This window comes from Gigantopelta aegis, chromosome 10, assembly GCF_016097555.1.
Source record: "Gigantopelta aegis isolate Gae_Host chromosome 10, Gae_host_genome, whole genome shotgun sequence".
Lineage (NCBI taxonomy): Eukaryota > Metazoa > Mollusca > Gastropoda > Neomphalida > Peltospiridae > Gigantopelta > Gigantopelta aegis.
In genome coordinates this window covers 33,360,980-33,379,264 of record NC_054708.1, presented here as the reverse complement: position 1 = coordinate 33,379,264, position 18,285 = coordinate 33,360,980, and the positions used below count along the sequence as shown (strand labels likewise).

Below are 18,285 nucleotides of genomic sequence, written 5' to 3'. Positions count from 1 at the left end.
AAAACAGTGCACTATTAACCCAGTCTACAAATTTTAATTTTAAAATTAAAATCATAACAGCCATTACCATTATTAATTGTGTGTTTCGTTACGCTGTTTAGGATAATCTGCTGGTGCAGCTTGGAGTGAGTCCGAACTCTGTGGACCCGTGGCCGCTGACTGTGCACACTCACACCCTGGCGGTTCTCGCAGAGGTCATTCTGCTCAAACAGCAGAAAGAACGGGAAACCAAAACCATGAAGAGTCAGAGCGATTCGTCCGTCAGTGGAATATGGGTGCGCTTCATAGCAACACTCAGAGCAGAGATTTCTTCATGTAACAAGGGAGAACTCACAGAAGGTAAACAATATAAATAGAGAATAACTAGTTAATGAAGTAAGACGTCGGCTTTATCAGGAGAAGGAAAGAATGGGAAATTCTTGCTGTTCGGCAAGCCTCGTAGAATTTCCCATTAGGCCTGAATCCTACGTCATTAACTAGTTACCAAAAAAAAAAAAAAGAGGAGAAAAACTGTTACTTTTGTCATTTCACCAGGTGCAGATCTAGGGGGAAACATGTGTCCCCTTCCCTTTCTTTTGCTGATGTGAAAAAACCCAACAAATCCTGTTCAAACACTCCTTACCATTTCTGGAGCCCACCTCTTTCACAAACCCCTGGATTTGTACCTATTCACCTACATGTCATTGTATGATGACCCAGTAGTCAAATGAATGATTTTGTAATATCTGTGCATATTAATAGTCATAATCTACCAGTATATACTTTTATGACTTAGCTTTTAATTGGGGATCATAATCGGCCAGTAGAACTTGTGGTTGCAGGATGAACACTGTGGCCTAATGTTATACCAAAATATCTAATTCTAACTGACTTTGTTTTGTATTTATAATAAACCATATGAAAACTCTTAGTTATTTTAACCCATGCCATCAGTTTGATTATGTTGTAGATGTGATGGCTCGTTGCATGCCGCTATTAGTTTGACATCACAAAAATGCTCAGTCCATGACTCCATTCCAGCACAAATACGAAAAGATTAATATTACTTTGTTCATTACAAACATTTGTATAAAAATCTAGTTATTATGACTTTACCTTGTTCATTACAGACATCAGTATAAAAATCAGTACACACAGTATAAACAATCTAGCACTTTATTATGCACTTATCTTGATCATTTCAGACATCAGCTTGAAAGTCTAGTTCTTATTATCTGGTTCTTTACATTTCATTTCAACATTATTTTCATGCTTATATCCAATGATCTTTCAAGCACACTGTCCTGGGCACACACCTCAGCTATATCGGCTGTCTGTCCAGGACAGTGGGTTAGTTGTTAGTCGTTAGTGGTTAGTAAGAGAAAAGAGGCTGTAGTGGTCTTACACCTACCCATTGAGTCCTTTAAACTTGCTCTGGGTGGGAGCTATAAACCCTGTATCTACCAGCCTGTAGTCCGATGGCTTAACCACGACGCCACCAAGGCTGGTTGGTTCTTTACAAATATTGGTGCAAAACTGTAGTAATTATTTTATTACTTTTCTCAGCCTTCAGTGTGAGACTTCTTCTTCTTGATTGTGTCCTATCCTGTCCATTGTTTTCATTCCAGACATCAACGTTGAGCACATGCAGCTGCTGCTGTTCCTCTTCCATAGTCTGCAGCTGATGCCGAAGAAGACGATTCTCCTGCAACTGGCACAAAGCATCATGAGCTTGTCACAGATTCCTCAGAGGTATTCCCAAAGTCTTCTATTCTCATTACTGACATAGAGAGCAATAAATGAGTTACCAGTTAATCAAATTTATGTCTTGAGTGAATTTTAGACGACAACATTTATTCATGTATTATAATTAATTAAATTTGTGTAACATTCATCCCATTGGTTTGTTCATTTCTCGGTTAATGTAAAAATAACATTGTCAGGCTGTAGCATATCTGATGACACCACTTTAAAATTATTGTAATTTGTCTTTATTGTTTAAGAACCAAATTTTTTTTAGTTAATCTACAAACCTGTAACACATTTGGATAAAGCTACAATTGAGTAAAACATGAATTTGTGACTTTGAAATGGTGAAATACACTCTAAAACTCGACTCCATAACTGTTACTTCTCAGACGCCACATGTGTTTTTAAAAATATGAGAAATGCATTTTGTGATATTAAAAACACCAGGATAACCAAAAACACTTCGAATGTACAGAAATAGATAACCTAAACAAAAAATCTAAGTAAAGTATGATTTCATTTATCAAAAATGGCTCTAATAGACAAACATATGCCTTAGTGTTTAAAAACTAGGGTATGTCCCTTTATAATTTTTATAAAACATGGCAAACTAATAATAATGTGTGAAAAACAGACAGAAACAGATAGGCAGGCGGGGCTAGGTTGGGCAGGGCATATAGTTATAGACAAAAAGTATTCTAATTTTTTTTTTAATCACTTCTTCTTTTTTCAAAATGTTATTTGGTTTGATATTTACAGTAAGCTGGAGACGACTGTCCCACTCATTTTGAGTCGAATGCTCCTGGTCTTTGATTACCTCCTGCACTACTTCTATGATCCTCCAGCTGCCCTCATCGAACAGGTAAGTAGTCTGACAGTCTAGATCTCCTCTTAGCTGCTGTATGGCACTGTAACACCAGCTATCATTGGTCGGAAGTGTTAAGACATTTTTAAATCCATCGGGCTCTGTTGGCAACTTGTAAGTCAGTGGTAGAGTGTTGGCCTGAGATGTATTGTGTTGTGAGATCGATTGGCCTCAATGAACTTTGGTTATTTATTTCCCCTGCAAGTCTGTGGCTCATGACTGGTACATCAGTGTCTGAGGTATGTACTGTTCTGTCTATGAGACTGTGCGTATAAAAGATCCTTGTGGAGCAGGACATAGCCCAGTGGCAAAGCATTCACCTCTCTAAGACGATGTTAAAATTACCAAATGTTTGACATCCAATAATAAATCAATGTGCTCTAATGGTATTGTTAAACAAAACAACCTTTATAAAAGATCATTACAAGCTTTTGGTAGAAGTTGCTTATGTTGGTGATAGCAGGTTTGTTTTGGGTCTCAGCCAATTGTTAAAAAGACTTACTTTAGACATCGAATAGCCATATAGGGTGTATACTACCAAATCAAATCCCATAGACGACAATAGTAACATGTGGCTAAAACTCCTACCTGCAGCGTATCAATCGACATAAACGCCACGGATATAAATACTACTACCCCTCACACTTAAAGTGAATCAGAAAAAATTGGGGGTCAAGCTGCTTGTTACTGAGATAACGGGTAGCGTCTATGACTACCCTAGTTCCGCACAAAATTCGAGTACTTTTTTTTACAGGTACCCCACACATGTTTCAAGCACAAGGCTACTTGACACATTGGTACTAGATGAAATAAAATTGCATATTTATTTTACCCAGATGAAACAATTATTTTTTACAACCAACACACTCACATTTATAACCAATCACAGGACTTGTGGTGTTCACTTCTCTATCAAAAGTTGGGTGCACCTCGAACTTTGACCCAGCCGGAGTTATTTGGTTTAGTACTACCTGTAGTTTGTTTAAATGTGGTCCAAAATGAGGAATCTTTATATATTTTGTTAATTTTAGGTTCAGTGGAATCTGTTTACAATCCACACATTTTCCCAGTCAACGGACCGAGATGCAGTGCCCCAGACAAGAGCCAGCCAGTACTTCCACTGTCGAGAGGTGGAGGACAACTTCAGAAAGAACTTGACAGCACAGGAAACCAATGAAGGTCAGTTTTATAGAACCACTTACGCTTCTAGTATGGTGTCGTGAGCACAAACGTCAGCTATCTGGACTGTCTGATGGTTACTGAGAGAGAAGTTAGTGTAGTGGCATGGCACCTACCCAATGATCCATTCAGACTCTAGTTTGAAGTTGATACTGGGATACGAACCCAGTATCTACCAGTCTTTAGTCTTATGGCTGAACCACTATGCCATCAATTCTGATATAAAGGTTTTTCTTATATCCAAACTCTGAATGGTTTGACAAAAATTGGGAAGTAGTGTCAAGCATATTGCTTTCAGTACAGTATATGTAGAGGCATACTTATGCAACCCACATGTAACACAAATAACAAAGCGGTTACCATGATAGATAACAAATACTTTTGATCTTAAAAATAAAATATTATTTTCAAATTCTGCTATCATGTATTCTGTGTTACCCTTTTCTGGTTTACTGCTTTGATAAATGAACAGTTGGTGACCTGCATCAGAACTATGTATGAACTGGTATTTTTGGATTGTCATATTTTCAGTATTCAGGCCCTTGCATATGCACACACTCATTCCAAAAATCTGTGTCATAAAACTATCCATTTTAAAAATAAAAGTTAAATGTTATAAATTTGATTTTTTAAATCTGCGTTTTTAAAGACTTCTTGAAGAGAATGAGAGAAGCAAAAAATTGCAAATATTTTTTTTTTTATGTCAATAAAATATAAAATAATGTGCTGTAATGTTTTGTTTTCAGTTGGAATCTTCACACCTCGTTTCTATAGTCTTGGCCCAGGAGACCTCAGCAACCAGGATTCCCCGAAGATTGATGGTCTAGTAAGTACTTCCCAATGTTATTACCAGGAGTGGGAATTCTCCTCAGATCAGCTGTTTTCCTGTCATGGAACATTGTGTTTCCTTGAATTTTAATCATCCTTTCCTCCAAAATGTGTCAGATGGCACAGATTTTAACCTAGGATTTCACGAATTTGGGACCCCTCTAGATTTCCTCCTTTTTTACAGTTCACCATTTCCAGCCCCTGATTATCTGAGAATGTCACCCCCAAACAACCACCCACCTAACAGCTTGTGGGAGTTCAGGGGACAATATTTCAAAATCTTAGGTAACCTGAAGTCGGTTCACCTGAGTTTAACTTAGGTAACTGATTGTTCAGTTACACGAATATAGTTCTAGTAACCGATGAATTAAACCTACCTAATTGTAAAACACTTGAATTACGGTTCTGTGTTACATTGGTGGTTCAAATGTATTAAAAAAAAAAACCGATTTTCAATTTGACTTCTTTTAGGGTACTTTTAATTTTAGAAATTAACTGTTCACCACGTAACCAATTGGCAGTTCACATGATTTTAAAGTTGTGTAACCAACCCGCAAACAGAACAACGGTTCTTGTGAAATATTGTGCCCTGGAGTTTCTTCTTGTACTATTGAAAATCCATGTATAAATCTGAAAATCCATGTATAAATCATGTGATATTATAGGGATGGGGGTTATGGTCTGGTGTGACATGGGTAGTTGTGTGTGTGGGGTGGGGTGTCAAAGGAGTTATTGGTACATGGGGGTTTTGTAAAATAATTTCTAACATCAAGTATTGTTGTTACTCACAAACTTTTAACAGCTGCTGTTTAAATAATATGCTGAAGTATTTCTGAATATAAATGCAATTTCTTTAATTTTCTAGCAACAAAAATTATAATGTTGACATTTTGCAAAATCAGATTAACTTGACACACTCGAGAGCTGTCGGCTGAGCTAAATGTTACTTGAGACTGTGGGCTCATAGCAGTTTCATTGCACATGATGAGCTAAGTGCTGAGCTAGTTTGCTTATCATGGTAATTTCTTTTCAATATCACCTGTCCTCAAACTAGTGCATATTCCCCTAAGGATAGTAGTCTGGTTCGAACCCAGGACATCCAAACCATAAGAGCGAAGGAAGAAGTAAGTAAGTTACAGTCACGTGACCGGGACAGGAAGGGGTGCGCAGTAGAAGAATCTTAAGCCATCCCGCTGGCTGTTGGGATGTTCGAACCAGACTACTATCCTTACTTTGAGGACAGGTGATGTATCTATAAAAGAGAAAACACTCCCAAGTTTTCTCCATAATGATGTCACTGTGCAATTTTTAAAATCATGTGTTTACATTTTGTATGCCCATTGGTCACTTGGTGAATTCATCTCACTGTTAGATTTTCGAAATGCTAGGCCAAAAATATCAATCTCAGTAAATGATTTTCTCACGAGAACTGATGATTTTCTCACGAGAACTGAGCAGATAGTGTCAAATAATCTTTTATTCATCTGATAACTCTCATGTGTCGTAGGCATTTGACTTCAAGTGATGTTTTATGACATTATTTCAAGTTTATTGAGACGTTTTTGTTTTTAAATTTCAGGCATGCAATATATTGCTGTCAAACCGGGACAGTCTGGACTACAATGAGTTGTACGACCTGTGTATCAGTCTTCTGATGGCAGGATCACGCTGTGACAAAACAAAAGGGAAACTCACACTGCTGGTAACTTGTCTAGTTTGTTATAAAATAACAGAATTTCTCATATATTAACTCATCCACTCTCTCTTCATACCTTGATTTGCTCTTGCTTGTTTTTAATGAAATCTCCACAGGGTCACTATCCTGTATATATAAGTAACCGATGATCAGTTTGCTAGTAAGCCTTAATTGGTTTTTGAAAGAGTTCAGTGTACGAAGACATTCTTTCTGTCATTATTAACTTCATTTATTTAAGATAATAACTTGAAACTTCTTTCTGTATCAAATTTGCCTTTCAGAAAAGATTACATTTAATTTTATATCTTTACATTTGTTATATTTACATAATTGTTCTTTTTACTTAATAATATCATTTATTATGATAATAATTGTAAGTTTACTTTTACATTCACATTTGTTAGATTTTATTGTTATCTGTACATTTACTATTTCTCGTTTGAGCCAGTGTACTGCGACTGGTATGTCAAAGGCCGTGGTATGTGCTATCCTGTTTGTGGGATAGTGCATTTAAAAAATCCCTTGCAACTAATGAAAAAATGTAGCAGGTTGTAAAAATTACCAAATGTTTGACATCCAATAACCGATGATTAATAAATCAATGTGCTCAAATGGTGTAAACAAAGCAAACTTTATTTTTGTTATATTTACATAATTGTTATTATTACTTTTGCATTTATTATCAAAATAAATGCATGTTTCTTTTACATTAACATTATTTATATTAACATTTTCAGGATGCCTCGGCCATGCACTATCATTTTCTCTTACTGTGGCGCCTCTTGGCATGCTTGCCGCCATCGTTCCAGTACATAAAGAGTTTGGAACAGGGAACCATGAAGATGACAAACGGCCACCTGCTGCACACACTGAGGTGGGCTCCTCGCTTGGGACACAAAGTCTTTTCAGGATGGATCAAGGTGAGACAGATCACTATACATTCTTTGCTCTTCCAATAATTATGAATGCTTTATTAATTGCTGTAGTGATTGAAAGTCTTGGAAAATACTCACATATATCAATTTTGCTCAAGAAATAAAGAGATTAGTGTGGGAGATGTAATTTGTGTCATATACCCACCCCACAAATTTTTTATTTAAACAGTCGGTGGTGGATCCAAGGGTAGGTTTAAGGCGTTTTATAAATAAAAAATGCACCTAATGTGGGTTTTTTATTTTAATAGACACATGCATGCACATGGGCGTGCAACCACAGAAAGAGAGAGAGGGAGAGAGAGAGAGAGAGAGAGAGAGAGAGAGAGAGAGAGAGAGAGAGAGAGAGAGAGAGAGAGAGAGAGAGAGAGAGCGCGGGGGGGAGGGGGGGAGAGAGAGAGAGGGGGGAGGGGGAGAGAAAGAGAGAGAGACACACACACACACACATATACCTCCCCCTACACTCGTACCACTCGCTAAAATATGTGGATCTGCAAGCACACGTATATGCTACCCCCTTAAAATCCCAGATCCGCTTCTGACCATGTATTGTATGCATAAGGGAAAAAAATGCAGCAGGCCTACGTTGCTTAAGTCAAAACAAATAGTGTTTTAACCATTATCAATCCATGTGATCAACTCTGGAACAACCTTACTAAATGTATAATGTGTTACTATCCAAACAATTGTTGGGTTTGAAAAATTACTGTTGTACTGAACAACTTCTTGATGATTTTATGTCTGTAGGACTGCTTGGTGAAACAAGGACTGACAACAGCGCTGGCCGAAACGATGCTCACATCAGCTGCCAAAGCAACAAACAACATTAGTTTTGATGTGACACTGGCCACAAATTTCATCAACGAGCAGGTAATATTATGTCAAGTTTGGCAATTTATTATATAAAAAACCCCTAGAATTGCAAGATCTCTTTTAGTATTAGGGTGGATGTGGGCAATTTATTATATAAAAAACCCCTAGAATTGCAAGATCTCTTTTAGTATTAGGGTGGATGTAGCCCAGTGGTAAAGTGCCCACTTGATGCACGATCTGTTTGGGATCGATCCTCATTGGTGGGCCCAGGGGGCTATTTCTCGTCCCAGCCAGTGCACCACGACTGGTATATCAAAGGCTGTGGTATGTGCTATCCTTTCTGTGGGATGGTGCATATAAACGATCCCTTGCTACTAATGGAAAAATGTAGCAGGTTTCCTCTATGACTATATGTCAAAATTACCAAATGTTTAACATCCGATAGCCGATGATTAATAATTAATGTGCTCGAGTGGTGTCGTTAAACAAAACAAACTTCTTCTTTTAGTATTAACAAATTCAAAGCAAATAAAGAGACCTATTAAAAAGTTCAAACGGCTGTGTTTAGAGTTTTAGCATTTTAAAAGTTTATTACAATGCTCTCTGTTAACACTGAGTGTTTGAGAAGTGTCTGGGGTATTGTAGTCTCACCATCTCCAACCTACCCATGATTAGGGAATTGATCATTTATTCAGGACAAAAACTGAACAGATCATTATAATACATTTAAAAAAAAAAAAATTCATTACTTCAGGTAGATTAATTGCTTGCTTCTATACAATTATATAGCTAATAATTTAATGTGTTTGTCAGTGTGAGAGGTGTGGTAACCAGTAATGGTTGGTTCGTCTTTTTTTGGGTTATTTTATGATACATATGTTGCTTACATTTAAATCTGGACACTTTAAACCATTTCAGAGCAAATTCTTCCTACCTCCCCCCATTAATGTGTCATCATGTATGCCTGTGTTAAGAATCATTATGTGTACTTTTTAAAATATTAGTTTAGCGTAGTATGTTACTAAATAATTAGCATTGAACTTCAGCTTTAATGTATTTCATGTGCTGTTTGTGCTGACATTAGATTGTATTTTATTCAAATTGCATTGGATTGTGTTTTTAGATTTCTGCTTTGCCAAAAGAACGAGACATTCTGCCATTGTCGGAACTTCCTGGTCTGTCGTCCATATTAATTATGGATGCTGTGATTGCCAAGGTGGAAGTTGGACTTGATGACGCTTTCAACAAGGCTTCGGTAAAATAAATATCTTTTTTTGTGAATTAAAGTAAGCATGTTATGGGTTTTTTCCATCTGCACATATAGTTGTTATATGTATTTTTTATTTTTTTGGATTAGCATTTTTCATAGATTGCTCAATGTTACAGTAAATGTTATATCTTTTGAATTAATAAAAGTACGGTTTTAAGATAAAATAAAAAAATCTTTCTCATTCTTTGTTTTTAATACATATTTTTACAAAGTTTCAATCAGTGTTAACTTTGACCCATTATTCAATCTCTAGCTAATTATGTGGACACAGTTTCACGTGTTTATAATTACAAACTTGTGCTGTTACACAAATCACTTCGACAACATTCAGTAATTTATTTCATTAATTATGGAAAACAGATCATTAAAAGGCTAAAAAAACCCAATTTATATGTATTTTGAACTGGATGAATTAGCTTTTGAGAATTAAAACCAAAACTTATATCAGATATTGTTTTTTTGTTGCAGGCTGATAGCGATCCACACAACACAATGGATATTGCTGAGGAGTTGATTCCGAAAATGTATCAGCTGATAGAGGCCTACACACTCTACGTCAGGTAAAAACACCTTGAAAGAGACTATGCAGACTCATTTGTTACCCGTGTCAGAAGGTAACCTGTGTGGAGAACATATGTTCTTTGCTGTCATTGGTAACCATGATTACAGTGGACGACAATCACTTTTCACACCCTTGGTTTGTCTTTGTACACAATAAATTTCATAAATTGTACAATTTTTTAATTACAATATTTTACAACATCCAAGTGCATTTAGTAATGGTCAAACAAACAAAATTTAATAGCAATTTTGCATTTGAATATGTTTTAGCATTTTGAAAATGGACACATCATAAACCCAGTTTATTGTTATTGTAAGGAGATGTAAAGTGACGTCATTGGATTATACTGATGTCATTCAAATTAAAAATTAGCTGTATTCCAATGCTTTGTCACATTTAAATAAAAACTGGTCGTCTCACCTTGACTCCTGTCAAAATTCTGTTTAAGTTTTAAAAGAAGAAAGCAATAAAAAGTACCTTTTGTCAAATATACCATATCCAAAAATTACAGTTGGATAAGTTATATTTATTGTGTACAAAGCCAAAACAAGGGAGCGAAAAGTGACTGTCGTCGACCTTAATTGATACATTTTATTGTTTAATAACTTCCAGAATAGGCAAAATAATAACATGGGGCTAAACATTTTAACCAATTTCAAAATCGTTTTAATAGTTTGTCATTTGGGTTGTGTACTATAACACAGTAATTATGTAACAGCCAATATGTTTTTAATTTTGATAAACCCTATTGCTGAAATGTTGAGAATCTGTTAACATTTTCTTAATAAAAATTGGGGAAAACTGACAAAAAAGGTGCATATATAAAACTCTTTTTGTCGAGGTATTTAGCTTGTGAACATCTATAATATGCATGGGTTAATGTATGGACAAAATGTGAAAAAAAAGCATTTGAATGATTAAGACCTGTTCTCTCTCCAGGTCGGGGGGCCGGACGTAACCCAGTGGTAAAGCGCTAACTTGATGCGCGGTCGGTTTGGGATCAATCCCCGTCAGTGGGCCTATTGCGCTATTTCTCTCTCCAGCCAGTGCACCATGACTGGTACATCAAAGGCTGTTGTATGTGCTATCCTGTCTATGGGATATAAAAGATATAAAAGATCCCTTGCTGCTAATCGAAAAGAGTAGCCCATGAAGTGGCGACAGCGGGTTTCCTCTCTCAATATCTGTGTGGTCCTTCACCATATGTCTGACGCCATATAACCGTAAATAAAATGTGTCGAGTGCGTCGTTAAATAAAACACTTCCTTCCTCTCCAGGTCGTGTGTGCTGGGTGAAACGGCGGAGACTGACAATCAAAGTATGAGTCGTCACAGACTGAGAGCGTACGCCACTGTCATGAGCATTGCCTCCAACCGGTCGTCCAAGGTCTCCGCACTCGGAAACAAGATCATGAAGTATTTGCCAAGTCCACTAAGAAATGCTGTCGAGAAATGGAACACCAATGCTGGAAATGAGTTTCCAGGAACTGGTGCCTGGGTACGTTCATAAGTGCTGTGTACATTTGTGAATTGAGAAAAGGGGTCGTAGTTTTTCTATTGTCCACAGAATAAAACTAAATTATTTGAATAATGGTCTGTGAAATATATTATCTTTTTGCATTGAGATAAATGCTCACAAACATGCATATTAAGTTGTTAATTCGTCTGGCAATTGCAACTTTAATGGTTCACATTAACAGACAAAAACAAAAATGCTGAATTACTTTTCCCTACGTGTTGATAAGGCCTAAATTTTAGGTTTAGTTGCTAAAACCCTTACTATTAAAGCAAACCAACTTTTCATTTCCCTTCTGTAGCTGTATGACTTGTTATCTTTATATCAGTTTCACATGTGCTTTGTTGGATCGAGCTATAGCTGATATTTGAAGTCAATGTGTGTGCTCTAATCATTTGATTATTACAAGTATTTTAAAGTCAGCTACCAGTTGTACATATATGACCATAGTGGACATTAATCAGTTTAAAATACATCTCTAACCCATCAATTTCTATCTAGATTTGCTCAACTTAAACTTAAATTTCATTTGGAATATAATACTACAACATTACTGAAATTATACTTGGATATTCAGCAGATATATTATCTTGGTTTGTTTTCTGCTGTAGAAAAACTCCAATGAAATTTTACCGTGTGAGAACTACATGGATGCCATCCACAGTGCGCACTTGGTGACCCTGTCTGGCCAGGCGACGTTCAGCATCAACACCTCTCTCAGACACGCCCTGCAGTCTCTCGTCAAGATAACCAACGACCTTGTCACGTGAGTGCTCGTCTTTCTCTCACCACATACAGGCGTACAGCACTTACCTCAGGTGCTTGGCCTGTAGGATCCAATCACCTCAGTGGACCCATTCACTGATTTGATATATTGACAGTTCACATGAATTTAATTTTGCATAACTGACATGCTAATTGAACAACAGTTTGCTTAGCTGTGTATCCTAGACAGTGAGTTTAAGTTTTAATTGGATATATGCACAGAAATAATCTTATTACTGCTGCCTGCTAGCCCTCAACAAAACAAGTGCAGCCTACAAAGCACAGGCTTTTCAAAATAATTTAAACTGTTTGATCTGCAGTGTTTGTTTTGATTTTGGATGAATATTCTATCTGGCCATCTTGGGTATCCTCTCTAACATCCTGGATCAAGTGTTATCACAAAGTATTGCGACAAGGGATAATAGTAAAAAAACAATTAGGTACCTGGAAATCTCTGTTGACTAGATTTTCACCTAGGTACCTGATTGTTCTGCTACGTGAATTATGAATGGATAACCTGGTGAGTTATGTAACCCTATTACACTTGTGCTACAGTTCTTTACTACTGTGACACTCAAAATGTAGTTTTAACAAACAAATTTTGTGGGATTACTAAACATACATTAATTTCTGTTACTAGGTGGTGCCCGGATACTACTCACAGTCGTGAGTTTGTGCGCGTCATGTTTCCGCTGATGTACGATGTCACCACAGAGTACCTTGTGGACATTGTGAGTAATATTTTAAAACTAGTAACTTTGATGTAGAAATAATACACTTACGTGTACAGTCACACCTCATTACAACAATCATGCTTGTCTCTGGGCCACTTTGTTGTTATATCAAATTTGCCGTTGTAACAAATTAGTCGAGTTATCTCCCTTGTATTAATGTTTTTTAAAAAAGTACATGTACTGAATAATAATTAGTACAATATCACATGAATAACAGAATACTGGATGACATGCATACTGCGTAATTCTAAACCTTAGTTACCAAAGACAATACACCACTCATAATTTAGCAAACATGCGTAACTCGGAAATCACGTGATACTTATCGGCTTGCGATGAGATCAATGTGTGTGGTGTGTACTGCTGCCATTGGTGGTAAGCAGTTATTGCAGGTGGCAAATTTACTCCATTGCAGATTTGTCGTTGTAAAGAAGGGTTATCAGGCATCGGATTCTTATTTTTTCCTAATTTATTCTGTCGGTGTCGGAAGACGTGAACTTGCAGTATATTTACCTTGAAGTTTGTCCCTAATATACATTATCAATAAGACAGATGTTTTTAACATGCAAATTGTTATTAACAGTGACCACTCACTTATCCCCACCTTTTTCTACCATCAGTATAAATATAAATGATATCCAGTGATTTTTATGTGTAAATCATATTAAAGTTGTTAAAATGTATTATGATTATTATCTCCAGGTTTCTGAGTCACTTGAAAAGTTCCTAGGCCACGCAGATAGTGAGGATTTCTCTCTGCGAATGTACGAGTATGTGATTGCTGCCTGTCACAAGCTTCTTGTGGAGTACTCTGACTCTGAAAGGTTGGTTATGTAATTCCACTCTTCCACTGGTTTGAAAGTTCATAAGGGATTAATCACTTTTTTGTTTAATACTTAATTTATTTTAATGTTAAATTGTTTTTATGAGAATTTGACCTCTATTATTTTGGGTGTCATGAATAGAAAAACCAATGTATGACTCCATATAATACTTTTGAGATATTTTATTTAAAATTTATATCAAAGGATGTTGAATATGCTGTGTGCGAAGGTGCATATAAAAGATCTTTTCCTGCTAATAGAAAAGTATCAGGTTTCCTAAAAAAAAATTGCCATATGTTTGATGTCGTATAGCTGATGATGAACAAATCATTGTGCTCTAGTGGTGTTGTTAAACATAACAAACTTTATTAATTTAACTTTAAAATTATTTAAAATTCATCGAAAGTAGTAAAATGTCTTTGATGATATAGAAAGCAAAATATTTTTTGTTTTTATATTCTGACTTGCAGTGGTCATGCACCACTGGTCCATTAGGCTATTTCTCGTTCCAGCCAGTGCACCACGACTGGTATATCAAAGGCCGTGGTATGTGCTATCCTGTCTGAGGGATGGTGCATATAAAAGATTCCTTGCTACCAATGGAAAAATGCAGCAAGGTTCCTGTCTAAGACTATGTCAAAATTACCAAATGTTTGACATACAATAGCCGATGATTAATAAATCATTGTGTTCTAGTGGTGTCGTTAAACAAAAAAACTTTTTTCTTCTTTTTTTTTGCAGTGGTCTTGATGAGAAGATATTGCTGGACTGCCTCAAGTACATGGAGTACTTCTTGGAGAAATCAGCTGGAAGGAAGGCATTTGAGAAATTCTATTCAGAACAAGAAGGTACATGTATTTACAATTTTTTTAAAGTAATAAATTATGACAACTTTCTGGTTTTTTCAAATAGTACTTCATGACTGTTGTGTAACAAATCATGGTATGTGCTGCCGTGTGTGTTTTAACATGCATATTAAATAAAGACTATCTTGCTACTATTCAGTAAGATTATTCTGTGTAGCCATTACTGATTTCTTGTGTCTTACTGTTGACCAACTGTCACAATTGCTATATGTTAGGCCCCTAATAGCTGTTAAAATCCACACGTTGAATTTTAGGATTTTTTTCTGCCAGAACCAAAAACATCATACTATCTAGATATTTTGGGATTCCATCTCATAAGCTTGCACTTCCAACCCAAAATCTCGGATTCATGGAAACAGGGAATTTTTGCTAAATTTGCAGCAGACTGAAATTGTTGGAGTGTCGAGAAACACACACCCGTATCTCCCAACTTAAGTGCTTAATTTTTCTAGTATTTCTGTTAATTTTTGTTAACAGAATATATTTAGGTGAAATATACATAATTAAATTTCATTTAATCAGCTGTTTTTATCTATATATACCTTTAAATGTATTGTTTTTTAAAATTCCAGATTTGTACAAAGTCCTGCTGTGTTTAGAGAGAGAAAATCTGTCCTCAGTGTTTGCAGCAAACATGCTCAAGTTCTTCAACAACTTGTTCCAACTAGGTAAGAACCTGTTAAAATGTAATAACAACGTATCTAAAACATATGTTTATAGCTGTGATAAACATTACATCGATAGTTACACAAATATTATCATTAAACTTAGAAACATGTCATGGTTGAAACTTAAATATTTCCATAATACTTACGAACATCCGAATATATTTGTTTTATTAGTCACAAGGGGCTGAATTTACAAAGCATGTTTTATTGTCTTAAACACATAATTGCATATTATTATATTTATAATATGGTTAAATACCTGTTTTTAAGAAAACAACAGTGTTTGTAAATTTAGCCAATAAAGTTTGTGACTGGTCACTAAACTTGGAAGCAGTATCGGCGAGCATGAGGTTGACATGTCTAAACATGTCCCAGTGGTAAAAACGTTCACCTAGGGGATGGGATGGTGTCTATATCCACTAATGGAAATCAGAGGCCATGGTATGTGCTATCGTGTCTCTGGGATGGTGCCTATATACTAATGGAAATATGTAGCGGGTTTCCTCTAAGACTAAGTCAGAATTACGAGATGTTTGACATCCAATAGCTGATGCTATATAAATCAATGTGCTCTAGTGGTATTGTTAAACAAAACAAACTTTTAACATGTCTAAAGATCAGTTGCTGAATTGTGTTTCACTAACTCAGTGGTACCATACTCGTTCTGAGGTGCAGTTAAATTTCCATTCTAAACTGGGACGTAGATCGGGGATAATGCTAAATGTGACGCATTGTCAGTGAGAATGGTTGACACAATTGAACATGAATTACTAAGTTCCGATCCAGAAAGCTTGTCCAATTTGTGGATATATATATCCAGGGGTTTCATCCACTGCCCCCTCTCTCCCCCAGTCAAATGTTATTTTTAGTCCCCTGCTGTTCCAACCGGAGGGATCTATATGTTTTGTCGCTGTCCATCTGTCAGTTTGTCTGTCTTTCTTACTTTATCATGTACTGTTACAGATGATCAAATTTAACTTTCATGGCAATTGACCCATTTTTGACAGAGTTATGGCCCTTGAACTTAGGATATACAAATTTGTTTTATCTGGACTTTTTTTTCCGCAATACCTCAAGATATTGAGCTCAAATTTTGTATAAAGCTTTTTCATATACTGTACAGATTAAATTTGACTTTCAAGGTGATCTACTCACCTATCACAGAACTTGGGAGATAAGAAAATGTGTTGGTACTGGTAGGGGACATGCTTTAAACTGCCTGTTTAAACTGAGATGCAGGGATAACTCTTGAATGTGATGTTGTTGATTGGTGTCAGCAGTGTGTTTTATGTCACTGGTGTGTTTGTGTTATTTCAGCGGAGGAGAATCCCGATGACAAGAGTTACTCAAAACTGTGTGCGTCCTTGTCGCTGCTCGCCCTGGTCAAGAAACACCACCTGCAGAAGCTGCTCTCTAAAATCATCTCCTGCACAGAAGAGGTGTGTATACATTATTTGTGGGGGGAGGGCGGAGGGATGTAGGCCAGTGGTATAGCACTCGCCTCATGCGCGGTCAATCTGGGATCGATCCACGTTGTTGGGCCCATTGGGATATTTCTCATTCCAGCCAGTGCACCACGACTGGTATATCAAAGGCCGTGGTTTGTGCTGTCCTGTCTGTAGGATGTTGCATATGAAAGTTTCCTTGCTACTAATGGAAAAATGTAGCAGGTTTCCTCTCTTAAGACTCAGACTTACCAAATGTTTGACATTCAATAGCCAATGATTAATAATCAATGTGCTTGAGGGATGTCGTTAAACAAAACAAACTTTAACATTATTTGTGTTCTCAAGTCTTTTTAAGCACACATAGTGGATCTCGAAATGGTAGTGTTTTATTCTGGTATCCATTATGAAACATGCATATTTTGGGAATTACATTATTAATTACCAACAGAAAAAACCTTGTCTGTTGTCAATAGAATCATTACAATGTTTGTTTATTCAAAACACCTTATTATATGATAATAATTTTTTTATCAGGAACTGAGCATACCAGTCCCATATTAATTGAATGATCTTGTATGTTCAAAACAGAAGCTGCTTACATTAAGTATTGTGCCTTTAATGTTATTCAGTCTGTTAAACTTATCAGGCTTGGATCTAATAGGGAGAGCACGTGGTTCAGTCTCTGCTGTTCGAAATAGTAAAATTTATTAATTTGTTTTATCATACCTGTTGAAAATGCATGGATACAGTTTTAACTATGCATTAAAACATAAAAGTTTTCCTATCTCATGTAAACATACAAATTTAGATTATTGGGTTGAAATAACTGGCCTGGTGCATCATACTGTATTAAAAAGTTCCTCTTTAGAATTCTTGTTATACCTCTCCCTCCTGAAATCCATGATCGGCCTTTGCTTAAAATGTGTGTTTTTTTCATGTACCAACAGGAATGTGAAGAAGACAGAAGCATAAAAGAGAATCGAATGTGGCTGCGCAGTCTTACTGTTTTCATTGTTAAAGAGAAGAGGTGAGTAGAACATTTCAATAATAACTTGTAGCAATTATCATAAAGAGAAGAGGTAGAGTAGAACATTCCAGTGATAACTTGTAGAAATTATCATAACGAGAAGAGGTAGAGTAGAACATTCCAGTGATAACTTGATTATCACAAAGAGAAGAGGTAGAGTGGAACATTCCAGTGATAACTTGTAGAAATTAAGTTTTTAAAAATAATTTAATTATTACACTTGCAACATACATTTATAAAAACCTAGTTTGCCTAGTTCATCAATTTCGTATTACAGTCAAATTATGTAATTTGTTTTTATTTCAAAGCTATGTTGACTATAGAAACATTCTTTCATCTAGAATCCTACATTAACTTGTCAAACGTTGCTAATAGAATGAGGTTTTGACACCATCTCAAAGATTTTAATTTCTGTTTGTTGTCTTTCATCTACAACTGACAAGAATTTCATCTTGTTTTTATATATTATATTCTTGTTGATCTTATGTGAGTCGATTTCCTTAACCTGTATTTCCTGACTACAGTAATAAAATTTCAAGGCTCACCAAAAAAGAAAAATAGTTTC

The 18,285-nt window shown here is 36.0% G+C and overlaps 1 protein-coding gene across 1 annotated transcript in view; it reads left to right on the top strand.

Moving 5' to 3' along the window:
• The window catches only part of LOC121383591 (E3 ubiquitin-protein ligase UBR4-like), a 129,182-nt gene that overhangs the window by 24,592 nt on the left and 86,305 nt on the right, over nt 1-18,285 (top strand). The window contains exons 16-33 of the mRNA XM_041513681.1: nt 102-339; nt 1,608-1,731; nt 2,488-2,590; nt 3,625-3,772; nt 4,519-4,598; nt 6,180-6,302; nt 7,034-7,216; nt 7,976-8,098; nt 9,165-9,296; nt 9,780-9,871; nt 11,151-11,370; nt 12,000-12,154; nt 12,794-12,884; nt 13,590-13,711; nt 14,453-14,559; nt 15,150-15,245; nt 16,563-16,684; nt 17,641-17,720. Coding sequence (XP_041369615.1) covers nt 102-339; nt 1,608-1,731; nt 2,488-2,590; nt 3,625-3,772; nt 4,519-4,598; nt 6,180-6,302; nt 7,034-7,216; nt 7,976-8,098; nt 9,165-9,296; nt 9,780-9,871; nt 11,151-11,370; nt 12,000-12,154; nt 12,794-12,884; nt 13,590-13,711; nt 14,453-14,559; nt 15,150-15,245; nt 16,563-16,684; nt 17,641-17,720 — 2,339 coding nt within the window. The remainder of the gene's footprint in view (nt 1-101; nt 340-1,607; nt 1,732-2,487; nt 2,591-3,624; nt 3,773-4,518; nt 4,599-6,179; nt 6,303-7,033; nt 7,217-7,975; nt 8,099-9,164; nt 9,297-9,779; nt 9,872-11,150; nt 11,371-11,999; nt 12,155-12,793; nt 12,885-13,589; nt 13,712-14,452; nt 14,560-15,149; nt 15,246-16,562; nt 16,685-17,640; nt 17,721-18,285) is intronic.